At 43.0% G+C, this 18,964-nt stretch overlaps 1 protein-coding gene across 7 annotated transcripts in view; it reads right to left on the minus strand.

The window, feature by feature from the left end:
- Nucleotides 1-2,639: 2,639 nt before the first annotated feature.
- Nucleotides 2,640-18,964, minus strand: part of sdk2a (sidekick cell adhesion molecule 2a) — an 83,227-nt gene continuing 66,902 nt past the window's right edge. For 2 of the 7 annotated variants that reach the window (XM_069525184.1, XM_069525183.1), the window contains exons 25-46: nt 18,367-18,604; nt 18,157-18,272; nt 17,838-18,027; nt 17,566-17,664; nt 16,936-17,130; nt 16,634-16,835; nt 16,096-16,199; nt 15,773-15,843; nt 15,501-15,636; nt 14,806-14,862; nt 14,232-14,333; nt 13,995-14,110; nt 13,683-13,869; nt 12,341-12,478; nt 11,516-11,698; nt 11,306-11,431; nt 11,050-11,214; nt 10,812-10,952; nt 9,349-9,517; nt 6,710-6,839; nt 5,584-5,630; nt 2,640-4,983 (exon numbers count right to left, since the gene is read on the minus strand). In XM_069525184.1, the coding sequence (XP_069381285.1) occupies nt 4,542-4,983; nt 5,584-5,630; nt 6,710-6,839; nt 9,349-9,517; nt 10,812-10,952; nt 11,050-11,214; nt 11,306-11,431; nt 11,516-11,698; nt 12,341-12,478; nt 13,683-13,869; nt 13,995-14,110; nt 14,232-14,333; nt 14,806-14,862; nt 15,501-15,636; nt 15,773-15,843; nt 16,096-16,199; nt 16,634-16,835; nt 16,936-17,130; nt 17,566-17,664; nt 17,838-18,027; nt 18,157-18,272; nt 18,367-18,604 (3,354 nt within the window). In that variant the 3' untranslated portion in view covers nt 2,640-4,541. The remainder of the gene's footprint in view (nt 4,984-5,583; nt 5,631-6,709; nt 6,840-9,348; nt 9,518-10,811; nt 10,953-11,049; nt 11,215-11,305; nt 11,432-11,515; nt 11,699-12,340; nt 12,479-13,682; nt 13,870-13,994; nt 14,111-14,231; nt 14,334-14,805; nt 14,863-15,500; nt 15,637-15,772; nt 15,844-16,095; nt 16,200-16,633; nt 16,836-16,935; nt 17,131-17,565; nt 17,665-17,837; nt 18,028-18,156; nt 18,273-18,366; nt 18,605-18,964) is intronic. The other 5 variants (XM_069525185.1, XM_069525186.1, XM_069525188.1 and 2 more) reach the window with 5 other exon arrangements.

Below are 18,964 nucleotides of genomic sequence, written 5' to 3' on the forward strand. Positions count from 1 at the left end.
GATTCTTTATGGTGAGAATTTGACTGCAGTGGCCTTTTGTCCAGGCTCAAGCTGCGTTTTGTCATTTCCAGAAGTATCAGTTTCACCACTCTCTTCTAAACTGACTGACACTTTTAATCTCTGTCAATAAAATCCCTTCCTCTTTCTTCAAACCATGTTAATGAAATCTGGTAGAGGTAGAGAAATGGGCTGCAAACACTGCACTAAGCTACTGTATCACCTGTGTTTACAGCACATGCAGCTTGTCAGGCTTCAGATTCGTTACCCCCGGACCCGATCATGACAGTTTTAAAATGCACAAACAAGTATAGATAAACTTCTTTACTGACCAGTCAAGAGATACAATTCAAAAGAAACAAACAAAATCGCACCTTTCTTTCATAAAGTGTGGATGAATTCCATTAAAGTCATGTAAAGTTCACCTTGGCTCATTATTTCCTCGTCCTGCTGCTGTTGCAATCTCACCTTTGTTTTGTTTTTTATCTCCAGCAGGTTTGACAGCTCTTTACAGGAGAATATCAGAGGAGGATCTTTGTGCAGTGTGTCTGCGCCTTTGCTTTGTCTCTACATATTTGATATTCTTGACTCTTTTAACGTCAGTAGAGGCATTCTGGACATTCGGGAAATTCTCAAGCTGTCGGACCATTTGTCTTCATTTCACCATCTGCTGCACAGAGGGTCAGATGCTGACGGTCAATGGAAAATTGAACTCTCTGTAACTTTCATATTTTGGCCGCAGATTACAGTGTTACCAGTCTGTTGTTGTGTGTGTTTTTTCACTACTATTGTTGCTGTTGTTCCAGATAATTAAGGAGAAGTTGTGTGATGTGGCAATTTCTACCTTTCTGTCATCCGTGGTCACATCCTCACAAAGACATCTTTATTTTTGTTATTTCAAATCAGAGACGGTGTTAAATATAATATCTAAATATTTTCAGGAGCCACTGCAAAGCCTATAAATCATGTAAGTGACAGAAGACACCTTTTAACCTTTTTGCTATGTCACTCAACAAGTTTGTGTCTGTGTGGGCGGTAGTTTGGGTGTGCAAAGCGTTTTTTACTTTGTATAAGGATGGCAAATATCTAGACAGGCCTAATTTGTTGAAACCAGTATGCACAAACTTCAGCGTGTTGTCCTGCAGAGGATAACAAAGAAGAGCATTGAGGATTCTCACAATTTAGTAGTATTAAATGTATTGACTTTCCCGACCCGGATGCATATACTGACGAGTATGTGACGCTACTGTGCATCTGTGCAAATGGAAAATAATAAACCAGTTGCCTTTTACATGTTGACAAAAGTCATTGTCATCAAAAGTGAAAAAACTTCACACACATCACAATTTTTCAGTCAGAATTAGGACACGTTCAGTAAGAGTCGGTGCCATGAGGACATACTGAACCAGAACATAAAAATGCAACAGATTTCTTGATGAGAAGCCCCGTCTGTCTGTCTGTGAGTCTGTGTGAAGAGAAGATTGGCTCCCTGCCGTGCATTGGCAGAAGGTGAATGGTGACGATAGATCTGCGCACAAAGGATTACCATAACTTTGAGTCACAACATAGAGCTGTTTAAAATAATATGACTAATTTACCCTCAGCGATTCCAAGATTTCTGCTGGGAAATATTTTCTCGTAAAACATTTAAATCAGATTTTCACATGGTTCTGAATTGAATGAATGAGAAATGTGATTTGCATAATTATAAATCAACCACAGATATTGTTATTGGAGTTTATTTTTTCCATCTTTCTTTCATTTGGTTTCTGATGAGGCCAATGAAATAAGCTTCAATATCACTATAAGTTGTGTCGACTTAAGATTTTCTTCTTCTTTAAAGCCTTCCAGTCTGATCCCTGTTTCTCCTCTCTTTGCGTCGCTTAAGATCGATGTTTTCCGGCCCGTAATAAGGAGATTACCCAGGCACACTCTTCTGCCCTCCCCCAGCTTTTCAGCATGCGTGCACCGGATCAGGTTCTTCTTCAAATTCTCCCCTGCAAACCGTGCTCCTATGCATCCCAAATCAGGTCTCTGTTGTGGCTTAGAGAATCCGGTTATTTCTGCACTGTAGGATCAAGTGTCACCTCTAATCACTTTGTCTACCAGACTATGCAAATAGGTCTACTTAGAACTGTCTGTCTGTGTTAAACAGTCGTCTGAGGGGTCAGAAATTCAAACCTTCGCTTATACTCTCTTATGTTGAATATATGAATTAAAAATCACACCTCTTTTTTCCAACTCTGTATTCTAGCAATCTAAAATATTCAGATGAAGAAAAGCCATTAAAAAATAGAGTATTTTATTTTAGAGAGCTACCATGAATAGGTCCATAATGTTCCCCTAATAATGTATACAGGTATGTTCACATTGGTGATTTGACAGATGATATTTCTGGGCCTTGAGGACCAAATGTCTACGTCTTATACACTAAGGGTCCAACTGCAGCACAGCAGCATAGTAAAGAACCAGTATATTCAAAGGTGCGGTAAAAACATTATAACATCTGTATATGCGTGCACTGCGAGCATAAAACACATTTTTAGTCATCGTTTCAATGCCATGTCACACTGTAACATGTCGCACAGAAATAAATATCACAACACAACCCTCTGTGATACATTGTTCAGACAATACCTGTGCCTCGTTGATGTTCGTACTTTAATAAAGCTTTTTTTTTAAATAAACATAGATACACAGTCACGCCTGCAACTGTATATAAAAAAGGATGACATGGCTCAAAGCCAAAACGATACGAACACCAGCATCTTGCATACTTGAAGCAATATCACAGCAGCAATGGGGGGATGGAGCCGCGGCACAAGAGGTCCTGTCCATGCATGGTCTCGTCCAATCATGAGTCCGTTTCCGCTGTCAGTCATGATGTCTTACCCTGTTTTTATAGGATTAAATTTAATTAAAACAAAACTCAGGTGAAAAATCATCACAACATTAGCGTGAAGGCCCTGAAATGATACAAACTACTAGTACTTTGAGGTTGTTAGTTCAGTCCGTGTCCCAGAACACTAACATTGAGGAGGCAGGAGTCATGACCTATTCTGCAGCCAGCCACCAGGGGCCGATCAACACGCTTTGGCTTCACTTTTGGGGAGCAGTCGTGTAGTCCATCTTTATATACAGTCTATGAGCTGGCCTTTTCTTTAATAATAAACAAATTGAGATAAATACATATTTTCTTTTCAGATTTTTTCACATAATGCTGTAACGGAAACGTACAAATGTTTTTTTTGGTTTGGTCACTTTTGTGAACATTTTAATAATCATTTAGATTATTGTGTATTAGCACTGTACAGTTCATCACATTTTCTACTGCTGTTCGTTATGTCTTAGAAATCTGATCAAAGTGAGTTATTCTTGCACTTCTATTAATAGCATTATGTTTGCTGTGATTGTGATCAGAAGAGAGAGATTTGTGCTTTTGGTCCGGTGTTATATTCTGTGTGTAAACACAAAGGCAAAACAATGTATGTTAATAAAGTTACCTAAGTTTGTATATCTACTGACACCAGCACACAATTAACATATTCCCCAGACGACTATAAAAGGTGCCACAATGCTTTAATGTGATTCATAACATTGTCACTAGTGATGTTCTGGAAATGTTCGAAGCTGATTGATATAAATATCTTGTAAACAATATAATACAAGTACATACAGTAAACACATAATGCAGTTCCAACTAGGATGGCACTCAGTAGAGAGCTCGCACCTTTGCAGAGGCCGACGTCAAACAACATACACCAGACCTCAGGGCAACCAATTCAAATTCATAGTCAATGATCCAAATCTGCCCAAAAATGTAATGTTATTTTTTCAGACCACGTCACATCACTCCACCAAGTTTGGTGCTAATCAGTTTTGTACTTCTTGCATAATCTTGCCGACAAATAAACAGACACGTGTGAAAACCCCCTTGGTGGAGATAACAGTGATTAGGCAGAGTGAGAAACTCAGAGGCAGCCAACAGCCACAGTGGCCATTCCTGCCTCCCGTCAAGTCCGAGTCCAGTTCTCACTTTACGTTTGTCCTCTTTTCAATCATCACAGTTTTCCATCAGTGGTTGATTTTCCATTGTCCAGTCTCAGCAAGCCAAGTGGTCCATAAACTATGATTCTAAGGTGATGTTTTTTTCCATAAAGCTCTCATATTAAACAATGATACAGCATTTTAAAACAAGGATTTGTTTTTTTCAGAACCTCAGGTTCTCTTTATCCCTTGTTCGTCTTGTTGAACCTTCAAATAAATGTACTCAAGCGACGCATATAAACTTTCAAATGATTGTCTTTTCATGAAATATACATCACATGGACAAACCAACCATACGCGCTACACACAGTCATACACACACACTCTTTACAGAGAAGAAAGCGCTATTCAAGATGCCTGCAATGCTTAATATTGAGCAACAACTCTGTCAATAAAATAGAGCTGAGAAAAAAAACCCAGAAGGATCAAAAAGAAAGAGTGAAATACAAATAAACCAACAACAACAAAATCAAAGACTCGTCCTCAGGGTCCTGTTGTTATTGGAAGGAGAGCTGTGTGTCAAACAAAAGAGGAGAAGCCTGCGGTAGGTGCCTGAGTGGCACAGCCCAGACTGCTGGGGGGCCGGTACAGGGTGCTGTGCTGGCTGGGGGGCTCGGAGGACAGCAGGGAGGGGGTGGGAGTCCGGCTTCCCTTTGGCCTGAACAGAGTGCCCTGGCCCTGGCACTGTGGCTGCGGGGATGGGGCGCTCTGGGGGAGGAGAGGGGGCAGAGGAGGCAGAGGGGGCACGGGCGGGGGGTGCTGCCGCGACTCCTGTTCCACCAGGGGCTCGGGCTGAGAGTAGCCGTACGCCGGTGGACGAGAGACGCCCTTCTGCTGCCGCCGCCACGAGTTGTAGTAGGTGGGGTCACTGATGTAGTGGTTGACAAAGGAGTGCGTCTTCTGTCGGCTCTGATCCATCTCATACTCGCTGTCGCTGCCCTGTGAGTCAGCGTGGACACAGAGTTAGAAATCACTGCAGTTACCAAACAAAGTGAAAAACAACAGCAGACATTTAGGATTCTGACTACAGAGAATAACACTTACATTTACATTTACACATTCACAAATCAAAGCTAAATCTACTGCAACACTGGCTACATCCACACTCAGTATGTGTTAGTGTGGACTCCAAAAACCAGCAGCGTTATAACTTTAAATAAGAAATAATCTCTGTCCGTACTAACACACCGAAATATAAATATCCCACGATTCTGCAATAGGAATATATACAATCTGCATTCACGTTTACAAATGTCTCCATTTCTGCCTGTTGGTCTAAAATGCAGCCACCTTTTCAAACTTAAACAGGGCAAGCGGTGTCTCAGAAGGTCTGTTTCAGGGGTTTGAAAACTAGAGTGCACACCACGTGCAGACGTAGCAAAAGGGATTTTAGACGTTTTAAAGCTAAAACATATAAGTGTGGATGTAGCGACTGGGTCACAGCAGGGAATATCTACAGAGAGACAACTGGAAATCTATTAATCCATGTGAGATTCTATGGGGCAGATGATCTCGTCTATTTCACACAGAGGGTCTCACCCATTGCTCTGCGGAGCACAGAATTGATAAGTGTACACGGGAGCGTCCTAGAATTCGACAGAGATAACGTTTGCAGGATTTACTTTGTTTCTGTCGTCATTTAATGTTTGTGTGGGTGACTCTTGCACATTATATAGGCTGACAAACACTAACAGTTAAAGAACAAGAGAGAGAGCAAATTACAGAGAAAACATCACACTCTAGGTACATTTGTGTGCCTAACAAGTGCCTGCCCATCTTCTGCTCTATTGAGACGTTACAGCCTAACAGATGCTGAAGCTACATTTATTTGCACAAGTGGCAGGTAAACAGTGGGAGGCAATGCAGAGGAAAAGAATAACACCCGTTTGTGTCTCCCGGGGGAGCGGTGTTTGTTCAAACAGGAGTGAACAATGTTTTGACTGTGCAGGTACCAGATAAATTGGCTGTTGAGACCCGGAGCAAGTGTGGGAATACAGATGTTCAGAATCTGCTGCAATTAGATTCTCTATCTTTGGCATCCATCATCCTCATCTTCATCATCACTTCTACACTCCCTTTCCCTTCATTGGACCTCCCTATTATACCCCCCCACACAGACACACACACACACACACACACACACACACACACACACACACACACACACACACACACACACACACACAAACTGAGCTGTTGAGATGATCACATGATGAGCTGAGACTCAGCAGGTCATATTAACAGGACATTTCCTGTTTGAGGAAAATAAATTAGCTGTGAGATTTTTCCAAATGAGACGTGAGAAGTGGCTCAATAGTTTTTCTTCCCATGAGAGGAGTCAGTATTAAAATTCAGATGCCAGAAATGTCAGCCATGACTGGCCTGTGCTAACACAGGATATTTAATTTGAGGTGATTCACTCGAGGCAGATTGTTGACTGTCGTTAATTTATACTCATAAATTCTGCTTCTTAATTATACAGCTATCTAGTTTATGCATCTAGCAAAGCAGTGACTATGGCAGAAACAGTGGAGGTTATCGAGATGATAGATGATAATTGTGGCAAAAAGGGAAAACACTGTGATAAGTTTTCTGAAAAGTTCCAGTTCATTGGCGATTCCAGACACGAGGACGACACTGGCTGCGAGGCAGGGTCACTGCTTACCTGAGAGTCAGATATCTCAGAGGGTTTCTCTGTCAGACTGCTGCTCTCTGCAGGAATCAGGTCATTATACTTAGTGCTGACATCCTCGTCTGAGTAGTGCAGACTTCCAGGGCTCGGTCTTGGTGGGGAACTGTACAGATGAAGAAAAGGGAGATTGAGAAAGAGTTGATGAAAGATTGAATGCAAAGGACAGAAATCAAGAGAAAGATATATCATTCCTGTGACTGACACCTTTGACGTGACTAACTTAAGTCTGCAAGTAGAGCACATACCTCCACCAAGGCCCATAAGTCCCTTTAAATTCAACTGAACTGCACAAATATCTCTGCAATATCATCGGGATCTGCACCTAAATTGTATGGGTTCTTCCCTGACCCATTCTTCATCCTTCCACCAAATGTCTGTGGTAATCTGTTCAGCAGTTTTATCGCAATCTCGCTTAAAAACTAACAAAACAACCAACAAACAAATGGAAAGGGTGCAAACATGCCCCCCTTGGTGCAGGTAGAATTGAAGAGGTAATGAAAGTGCTGAGATGATTGCTTACTTCAACATGCACATATTATACATCCCTGGCAGCCACTATGAGAACACGTAGGGAAGAGATTACATGTGGTTTTATGATTTTGCTATTTCCCTGATCCTGATCTTTAACAAATGTCTGCTCGGGGCATCAGAGGCAGGCAGGGGGGGGGGGGTTCTGCATGAACTTCCTTTAACCGTCATGAGATGTGCAAACAGAATTCAGCATAAACATGAGTATCTCCATGAAAGGATTCTTTGTGGTGATTAGCGCTGGAAGACCGTTGGTTGTAGATTTAGACATCCTGCAGAAAGGCTGTGTAACTAAGCATAGCCCTGAGCTCAAAGTATTATGAAGTTCCTTTATGAGTGCAGGTCAAGTAAATAGACCCTTAGCTTCTTTTGGCTCCAGTCATTAAGTCCGTAAAGTGAAGCAGCAAGAAACATCTGTGCAGGCAATTATTTTCCTTCTTCTGCAGTGATGACTGCTGCTGTGTTCAAGGTCTGCTGGGATTGCATGGGATGGTTGGACCAGACCACTATCTTCACATCACTGAGCTACATCAGTGGGCTCAGCATGTAACTCAGGCTAACGCAGCATTAAGGGAAGACTTTGCTCTGCTGGTTTTAGAGAAAGAAAGACGAAAGAATTACATAAACTAGAAATGGCATGAAAGTAAATGTTTAAATGATCCGAAATGGAAAACATTGTATGTGGGGGCAAAAGAGACAAGCATAAAACTCTGTGATGTCAAGTTTAATATTGGAGCATAAAGCAGACAACCCTGACGACCTCTCAAGTGAAAATAAAAATAATGTATCAACTGAGATATGTTCAGGAGCTAAGTCCCTGGAAATGCCAAGATCAGGGAGCTCAGAAGACACAACATGGCAAAGGCTATGAAGGGATTGAGACACAACAAAGGAACATCTCCTCTGGGTTGAAGGGGATGACGTGCGGGGGTGGACTATGAGAATTTTATATATATATATATATCCAGTGAAAATTCAGACAAGGCTGTGTCAGAAATTACAAGAACATGGGGCCACATGTAGACAGAGGAGGAGTGATGGTTGCTCCTCCTATCACACCTACACCCAAAATGCTGCCTGTGAGCATTGAATTATTTAGGAGCGCTGTATGTTTCCCTTTGCCTTATCTTACTAATTCATCCTTCTTTCCCTCACCCTTTCAAATAATCCCACAGGGAACCTCCCCTTCTCTCCCTCCTCCGTCCACAGATCATTAGTAAAGAGCACAGAACCAGAGTGGAGCCCTTCAAAGGGAGGGAGGATCTCAAGGCCCTTTTGATCCCCTTCTTTGGCCTCCCTGGTCAAGTAAAAATCAGCAGAGACTCCGCTGCCCTTAACGCCCCCCTAGATTCAACAAAAATATGCACACTAAAGCAAAAATCATGTTGTATTTTGCAATGACAAGAAGCAGACTTTGAACCCCCCAACCCCACAAAGCAACCACATGACCATCCGCCCATGCAGTCACCCAATGTGTGACCCACGTCTCTGCATGGAACATTCCTTTTGCTTCTCATGCTGCAGCGTTTGCGAAATTCCTCTTATCTAATGTGTAAGCAAACATGACCACAGAGCCAGTTTGCCAAAGTCCAGCTGATGGGATGTCGGACGCGTTCTCACACTGACGCCGTTTGAGAGAGAAACTTTGGGCTCGGGGCCAATGTGAAAATGGCCGGCTCTGACCCATAAGCACCCTTTTTTCTGAAGCTGTGACGGACGGACAAAGGGCCCATGCAGAAGCTCATGAATGCTAATCAGCTGGTATTGTGCTGCCCCCTTATATAAATTGTTACTTCACACAAACACTGAATATCAACAAGGGAGCGGAAGGAGGCTGAAATCAGCAGCTGGATTCCTCCAGGCTCAGTTTGTTCTCTCAAGAATGACAGACTATTGTGAGGGAAGGAGGGGACACAAAAAACTACATTATTAATTCCTGTCAGTATCATAAGTAACACACTCAGCTGGGAGAGGAAACTCATACAAAACCGAGTTAACAATATTATTTATGAAGTTGGATCTGTTCCCTTCAGCAAATGAATACAATGGTCAGCTGATCGTCGTGGATGGCTGAAGGAACTGACCGTGTGTAGATGCCGTTCTTGCGGCAAAATGAGTTTTTCATGGAGAGGCGTCTGTTGTTGAGCTCCAGGGCCGGGAAGCGTCCCTCGTCCAGGCGCACCATTTCTCCATGGGTCAGGGGCAGCGCTGTGCAGTTGGAGTGGTTGCCTGGACAGGGGTAGGAGGACGACACTGTAATGGTCGTGGAATAAAATAAGCGATTTGTGATCTTCAGTCTTGAGCATAACACACAATAAAACTTCAGGCGTGAACATGTACATGGGTACTTTTTTTCAAACCAGAGAAATAGTACACATGGGTTTTAGAAGAAGAAGAATGGTAGGAAGAAGAGAAGGACAGAACATTTGAACTCTGCATTCAACCCACCCATGAGTATTGAACATGCATGCACGCACACATGCATGCACGCACACACACACACACACACACACACACACACACACACACAGACCCTGCCTTGCTCAATGGAGCTCTAGTCAATCACCTCATCCTCAACATTAAATGCTGCTCTCTTCATCTGCAGATCATTATTTTCACTGTCCAGTCCCTCACCTCTTGTAAAACAAACAGCCACCAGCGGGTCAGTCCATCTTCGCGGCTGGGAAAAGTGGGGAGGGGCTGAGAGGGGCTAAGAGACCCTCTTTGTATCCCTACACAAACACAGTCCTTGTCTGGACTGGTCTTGCCAAGCCCCATTCAGTGACCCTGGTAACCCTGGCACCACGCTAAAGACTGACTAAGCCAAAGAGCTGCTGGTAGGAGATTTAGGAAGACTTGACCTGACCCTTCACTCTTTCTCCCGTCACCCTCCTTCCTCTCATACCACTGTGTCCACCTACTCTGAGCAGTTCCAGACCAATTCTAAAAAAAGTGCCCTAAACTCTAATTAGCTGTCAACTGACCACAACCTATACATCCACTAATTGATTAACTGACGGATTGATTAAGTGCCCCGTCCTAATTTTTTGGGGGATTGAAGACAAGACCCTGATAAAGAGTTTCTATCTACAGAAATGTCACCTGGGATAAGTCGCAGTCATGAAAATCGGCTATTTGATTCAGTAGTGTGAGAGTCACTGGTGCTGTAGTTATATAATTACTCTCAGCCTGACTAATGACTTGAGCGTTAAACCGCTGCCAAGCCATTAATCCTAGTATTGATCCTCATTGCAGTTAAACATGAACAATAATGTTTATTCATCTGCCTATTTCAGCTGGTAACCTTTTACTCTCATCTCTCGCTCGTCAGCTCAAACTATGTACGGGAATACAGGTCATTTGTCTAATTGTGTAAACCTTCACACTTCCGTCTTCGAAAATAGACTTCAGATGTGCAATCATTAAAGTGCAATTCTCAGCAGCGCTGTCCGAGAGGAAGACAAATTCCAGTCAATAGCTTAAGCTGCAGAAACAGAGAGAAAGAGAAACGCTGGCGCTGACTTTAGCAGTCAGCTGGGTCTCCTACCTGAATCTGCTTTTTTGGTGTATTTTTTACTCTGGCCTCGGATGATGAGAATGAAAACAAGGAGGAGGATGAAGATGAGGCCAACCAGAGCAATCACAACCAGGAACCACCACTCCTCATAGAAGGGAGAAACTTTCTGGGCTGAAAACACAACAAATAATACAAGTTAATACCTAAATTAAACATTTTTATATAATAAGCACAGTTTTGCTTTAATTCTAATTAAAGAACAATTAACCTGATATGGAAGGGGAAGGAGCGCTGGGAGATCCATATCCGTAGTCATTGACTGCTATTACTCGAAAGTCATAGGTGACCCCTTCTCTTAGCATGTCCAGGTTAAGTGTGTAGGATGTCACTTCTTTAGGAATGTCTTTGATAAGGATATCCCACAATCCTTCATCTAAAGACGAGAAAACGTGTCAGCACATCAATTATCACTGTTATCTTCATTGAGGAGAAGAAAAAATTACTCCGGAGCTGTTGTGACTCACCAGAGGGTCTGGCTTCAATAACGTATCTGGTGATGGGTGCACGACCTTGATCGCCACTCGTCCAGTGCAGCGTGAGGGCGGTGCCGTAACGAGAGATAAAGGGTTCTCCAGGAGGGCCCGGGGCTCCTTGGGACGATAAAAAAAGGTCAGTTTCATTCTGTCAGGGAGCCACTAAAAGAAATTACTGACATGAATGTTAGAAAAGAGCACCTTCTCCCGGCCCAGTGGTTATGTTGGCTTCGACCTCTGGCCCGTAAGTGAGCGTTTTAGCTCGGATGCGGAAGTTGTAGGTGACACCATCGGCCAGGTCTTTGATCTTCATCCACAAGGGAGTGCTGCCCTTCACATCTACTGTCACTATCTTACTGACACCTGGAGTGCGAGGAGAGGAGTCTGTACAGGAAACACTAAGACTCTAGATACTGCTTTCTACAAGCGACAAATAGCCAAGCTTTGTTCAGACACACAGAGGCACGCAGACAACTTCACAGTGACTAAGACACGGTCAGAGACACACACACACACACACACACATATGTTGCACATTTAACAGAAGGTGTATTATGCAAGCGGCTTCTCAGATATCCAGACAGGAAGTGACACCGGAGCGCTTTTTAGAATAGACCAACTGGAATTCCCTGTCGTTGCTACTCTGCTCAGCTTTGCTCGGGGTCCATTACTGGATAGCCGTGGGACCACAGCAGCCTCTGCTCAGCATTCCACCTCTGCTCTCAATTACTTCCCTATCTGGACCAGGCAACTGTACTCAGCCAACTATTAGCCATGTTTCTCTTAGTGTGAGAGAAAGCAGTGCAAAGTCTCACCAGAGCATTCCAACCTATTTTATCAGCCCTGCCATATATGCCACTGCAGGGCCTGTGCTCATCTATGGCAGATTAGTGCATGAGCTTAATCAGCGTGAGTTAAAAAGGAACACAGTAATGAGGCTAGATGTTGTAAATCAATGTCTGAGGGAGCCAGCTGAGGAATGTCAAGACATGACAGAGTTATGAGGCTCCAGGCCCAGTTTCTCACCATCGACTGGAGTGCAGGGCTCGTAAACCAGGCGGTATCCCTCAATGATGCCGTTTGGCTGCTTGGGCTCTCCCCATGACACGTTGACAGAGGTGGTGGTCAACTCACTGAAGTGGACGAAGCTGGGAGCACTGGGGGCTTTGGGTGGAGAAAGAGGAGAAAAAGGTGATGAACCACTAAATTAAATTAGTTATTTTTGTCCCTTATTCTTGATGTTGCTCTTCAGAAGACATTTGAGTTTTTATAAGTTATAATAAGAATTTAGCCGACAACTTCTGTTGCAGACGCACACACAGGTAAATTATACTTTATACAAAAAAACAGCATGGCAGAAATCTAGAGGCGGTGCTCAAAGCAAGGAAAGCAATTTGACACATTCATGAAAAAATGATGCGAGATGACATGAAACATAAATATTATGAGATCAGCAGTAATGGAGCTTTCATCATTTATTATCAGAGCAACAATAAATAGTTTTTTTGCATCAACTGTGGCTCACAACAATGTGAAAAACGGGGGGGAAAAAATCCCATATGACTGTTTAAGCAAGTGAGTCACCAAAAATCTCAAAATAGACACAAGAATGTTACTGTGACCTTGATGGGGAGCTGTGAGAATTCTGCCTGCTGACCCAACGCAGATCCAGCTAAGTGTCAGGATTTACCCACAATTCTGCATAAAATTCACAAAAGCTCGTGCTGGCTTGCTTCCCAGTATCCCGTGGTGCATGGAGCCAAAATTCCTGCTTGTGTTTTTAAGTTCTCAGCACTTTGTACCCCTCACCAATGTCACAGCCTTTAAGGGGGCGGAAAAGACGATACTGTAAACCATTTTTGTGCTGAAACCGCAGAGGAGGGACTCTCACTCGCTGATAAACACAGACGTCTTTGTGCAGCAGCAGCCAAAAAACTAATCTACATGTGTCCCCCCCCTGCGCTCTGTATTCATTGCTCCTCTGTTGTCACTGGGCTTCCACCCCTGAGGCTTGTCCTGGAGGAGATGATCTCTCATCTCACTGGACGAAAGCTCCTCAGTGAGAATGTTCTTCGGGAAATAGGAGGATCGGGTCTTAAGTTATTTGTCTTAAAGCTATAGTTGCAGTTTGTAGTTTTGTGTAACACTGACTCAAGATAAAAGCATTCACCATAAATGTGTCTTAACCCTGAGTTATAGTCAACACAACCACACGAGCACATTCTGGTTAAATAGTCAGAAGTAGTAATTGTGCAGATATATGGAGACAGACAGAGGAAAGGAAATGAGGTGTAAAGAAATAAAGAGTCTAAGCCTTTTTAACCCATAACTATAATCTTTCTGAACATCTGGATTCAGTGCAACTCACCTGCTTGCTGAGTGCGCCCTCTGGTGGGCAGGGAGCGGGGTCCATCCCCTGCAGCGTTGAAGGCCGCCACGCTCATCATGTAGGTGGTGTAGCCTGTCAGGTTTTTAAGCTTCACACCGAGCTCCGGCAGGAACAGCGTACGCAGGCGCTCCGTCTCATTCTGGAGCTGGAACTCCCAGAAATATATCTGTAAACAGAATAAGAGTTAAGGATGCAGAATCACTTTTTTAAATTAAAACTTCAGACTTTATTTAACAAATTTCCCCTTGAGGACAATAAAGTGTAAACTTAGAAATAAGAATAAATCTGTACCTTGTAACCCTGTATGTCCCCATTCTGAGCATCCAGAGGAGGAGGGTCCCATGTGACATCCAGCTGTGTGGCTGTTGAGGACTGGACCACCACATTTTGGGGAGGGGCTGTTGGAACTAGAATGGGGCAAAGTTCAGATAACACCTATATTAGAAATGTTATCACTGTTTGTAAGTGATTGTGAGTTAAGAAATAAAGATGAACACACATGCCGCACAGTGTGAGAAAAAAACCTACCCGCCTCTCCAACAAACACTTCCTGTGGCGTGCTGCTCGGACCCTCCCCCACAGCGTTGTACACACTGAGACGGATCTCATAGCGTTTGTGTTTACTCAAATCTGCAAGGAGAGAACCCGGCACATTATTTTAAAAGAACAGTTAAGATAAACTTGTAAAAAACAAGTTATTCCGAGGAGACACACACAGTCATAGTGATGCCCACGGCAACACAACTTCACAAATGAAAGAGAGAAAAAAAAAAAAGAGGGATGGAATTATAAGGAAAACTGATAGAAAAAAATTGCGGTTGTTGTTGGGACATGGGGGAGATTTGACAGTGATTACAAAGAAAGAAAACACACTGAAATAATGGTATGGCATCTTGGAGAGATTAAAACCATATACGCATCATAAGAGTCAGCAGTGGCTCCTTAGTGGATACGGCTGAGTGGGAGGACGGTGCAACGTGCACTTGCTGTGAATTATTATAGAAATGGCATATATTTGTGGATGTGAAGTATAAGAGATGACGTGCCGACAGACAGAGAGTGATGCAGGAGAAGACATGAAGGGAAATTATATAACACTTACTATCCAGTTCATACTGGGTGAGCGAGGATTCACTCAGGTTCCTGACACTGTAAGGAGCTGGAGATATGAAAAGGGGGTGGGGAAGGTCGGGAGAACAAGGGTGAGGGTCAAAGGATCAGGGAGGAGTGGAAACATTAGGAGACTCATATGTTAATTTGACAAACAGCCTTTATGACAGGATCAGGGTCAGGAAGCGAAAAGAACGTTAATCACTGACATATTTTCCTTTTCTGTCACTTAGTCAAACTATACTGACAATTAAACATAATCTCTACAGTGACAATACTCCAAATAATATAATAATTATTTTAGGCAAATCACCATCTGACATCATATTATAAATAGATACAAATATAGGACAGATTTACAGCGATGAAACACACAACAAGGAACTTTTCATTCAACAACTGGAAGTCTTTTATTCCTTTTATATTCCTTTGTCTAAATTGCTTTAGTTTCTTTCATTATTGTTGTCATTGTTGTTATACATTCTCTGCACTTACCAAAAACAGACTGCTCTAAGTACAAGCATCATATAAGCAACAGTAAAATTGTGAGAACTCTGGCACTCCTACGATAAAGTACACATATGCATACATATATCTTTGACTTGAATAAGAACACTGGTGAATCAAGGTAGCATCACTCCGTGCATGTAACCCAAAGTAGTTGAAACAGTGAAGAGGTGAACTCACCGGTGAGATCAGCCCAGTTGGCAGAAGGACTGTTGACCGTACGGACGGTGAAGCTGCGCAACCTGTCGTAATGTAACTCTCGGTATCGGACCCTGAACCCCAACAGGACCCCGTTTATGTGATCCTCAGACGGAGGCTGCAAAAGAGAGGAGGTGCGCTTAATGCTCAAAACTTTTCCAAACATGTGCGACAGAATCTGCAGCTCCGGCCAACAAATTCCACTGTCACCATTCATTCTTCCAGTCATAGCGCCAAGTAATTCAATGGCGTACCTGCCAACGGACCAGCACAGATGTGGTTGTGTGAGGTGTAACAGACATAATTGTTGGGGCTTTGTCTGGGGCTAGAAGATAAGCAAACAAAACACCACAAAAAAAAAAGCATTTTGGTGTTAACAAAGCAAACCAGCTGTGGAGAGCGATATATAATTCAAACATTCTGGATGGGAACAGCATGAGAGCAAAATACAAGCACAAAGGATGTCAAGTATTCACTGTGAAAATCCAAAGTCAACACACAGATGTGACGGCATGTTCACACAACATAAGAAAGAACAGATAGTGACGCTGATATGTTCGGGTGGGCAAAGTCTCACCATCTTGTAGCGTGGTGATGGCTTCGCTCTCCTGACTGTACTCACTGTCTCCGATGTCATTAGTGGCTTTAATGCGGAACTGGTAAGAAGTGAACGGCTTTAACCTTTGAAGAGAGAAAGACAAAAAGTGCAACGTGGACGTCGTGTTACACGCTAAAAATCTTCATCTGCCTTTGTATGAAACATCTGCAGGTCAGTTTTCTATTAAACATAATGGAGTAATGTGCATTTACTGGTTTCCGTGTCATTGTCTGGCTCCAGAAAGAGATTTCTAAAATATCTGATGGATAAAGCTCTTTTAAATTATGATATTCATACTGTATTTATCAAGCCTTTTTTTTTTTTCTGTTACACTAATAAATATGTCCAATTTTCTCTTTAATACTGATATAGAACTTGTATTGAGGACCGGTTTGTTTTGCATTTGATCCTTTTGTTATATTTGGGAGTGGTTACTGGTTTCTACCACAGCCCACATATATTCGTACCCGTATTTTGTATTCATAAGTTTTTTAAGGATATAATATTTAAAGCGTACCTGTCCACTATGTAGGAGTGTGTCTCATGTCTGACTGATGCAGAGTGGACGGTCCAGTTACTGTCGGGCAGCTCTCTGTACTGGACTGTGTAGTAACGAACTGGGGACAAGCCGTCGCTGCCTGGTTCCCATGACAACAGCACTCTGCGAGCCTGGACTTCCTCTTGAGGCACAACAGGGCGGCTCGTTGGTTGGGGTCGAGCTGAAGGTTGCACACACACACGCACGGTCACTCCAGAACTTGATTACATATTTATGAGGTGGATAAATTAAATAATACATTTTAACTGCAGTATATTTACCTCTCTTTTCTGTTGTGACCACCAAAGCCTCAGCCGCCTCCCCCCAACCTTTCCGTGTCTGAGCAGTGAGGCGGAATACATAAACCATCTCTGGCTTCAGGCCCGTCGCCGTGTACTGCCGCGCGCTGGGGCTCAGCACGTCTACAGTGGCGGCGTTGCTATTTGAAGAGTTTCGTCTGAATGTGATCTGATAGGCTGAGAAGACAAACTCATATAATACTCAGTGATGCATTACAAAGCTGAAGCAAAGAGAAACATCCAGCCGCACTTCAAAATCAAACAATAGTGGGGAGCAGAGAGAAAGTCCACACACGCAACAAAGTATTTTGTTGAAACCAGAACTTTCTCTTTGCCACTTTTCACATCTCCCACTTCACTGCAGCTGCACTGTAAGTTTTACTCTATAATTCTTATTCTGTCTAATTATTTGTTTTATCTTCCGTTTTATTGTAGTCTTTATAAATCCTTTTCATCTATGTACTTTTTAATTGGCTTGTCTTGATGCCTTTTATTGCTGCAGGTATACAGCACTTTGAACTGCCTTGTTGTTGAAAGGTACCAGATAAACATATTTGCCTCTTTGTCTTTGTCTCGCAATAATATCTGAAAGTCTGTATATTGAACTCTCACCCAGGATAATGCCATTGGGCTGTGCGGGCGGTTGCCAGATGAGCCTGACTGAGGTGGTTCTAACTTCTGGGAAGAGAATGCCAACTGGAGGTCCTGGCACTGTCACAAAAAAAAACAAAAAACCAAATTAGTTTTATATGCGACATAAATCCTTTCATAAAAACTGCATCAAGGAAATTAAAATTGAACATCATGAACTGAAATCCTCTCAGCATCGGTGCCATTAAAAACATTTAGAGAAAAACAATGTTTGATAGAATAGATCCATTTACCATCGTCCAGTGTCCTCTCCAGAATGGACGGCGAGCTGCTCCTTCCATCTCCGATACGAGTGAAAGCAAGCACTTGGATCTCATACAGGACGTACTTGCCCAGACCGCTCAGCTGCACACTGTGGCTAGTGTTGCCGTCCACTGTCCAGAAGTCGGGTGCTTTGTCCGAGTCCTTCTCTTTGTACACAACCTGAGAGACGCAGGGGACGTTATTCAGTGAGTTGATTTTTGAATGGGATGGTGTAATGCTGTTTAATTTACTCTACAGTCATATAGAGTCAAATTTTCTATAGATTCTTATGCGGATGACTTATCTGACCTTATATCCCAAAATGAGTCCATTGCGGTCAGTCGCTGGGACTTCTCCCCACCGCACCAGGATGCTGCTGGAGGTGGTGGCGAAGGCTGACACATTGGTGGGACCGCTGGAGGGCACTGCAGCAGGAGGTAAAGGCCCAAGTTTAGAGCACTTCCAATGCACATATCAAATCTATCTGACTTTAAAGTGGGCTTTTGTGGACATCCTCACCAGACTCTCTGGTCCTGCCGTGGACTGGCGAGCTCCAGGGTCCTGAGCCAATACCGTTGATGGCCTGAACTCTGACCTCGTACTCCATCCACTCCTCCAGGTCCTCGATGGTGAACTCCCTCTCCAGCCGGTCCATGATAACGTGAGAGAGAACGCCCCCTTTAGAGGCGGCTTTGGAGTATTGGACCTTGTAGCCGAGGAGATCTGGATTTCCGTTGTACTCCCACTCTGGAAGAGGCTGTGAGAGATCCCCCAGGTCATTAATAATAGTCTCAATATTTCATATTTCATTAGGAAATATAGTTATTGAAAAGTAATTAAATGCATGATTGCTGTGCAGGTTTTGAGTGATTAGTTCATCAATATATAAATTAATTGCTGCGCAAAAGCAGGTGTTGGCAATGACTCAAAAAGTCGCTCAGCCAGTAAGAATAAATAAAAAAACCAGACCTACATGTTTAATACTCTCACACTGACCTATGCATATAATTGAGCATGATGATTGCGCATTCCAATGCAAACATGTACTGGACTTTTATGAAAGTGCTCGTGTTCTTCAAATTAATGTGGACTTCCACTGCCATGGCAATAAAGTGGA

This window comes from Paralichthys olivaceus, chromosome 5 (genome assembly GCF_024713975.1).
Source record: "Paralichthys olivaceus isolate ysfri-2021 chromosome 5, ASM2471397v2, whole genome shotgun sequence".
NCBI classification, from domain to species: Eukaryota; Metazoa; Chordata; class Actinopteri; order Pleuronectiformes; family Paralichthyidae; genus Paralichthys; species Paralichthys olivaceus.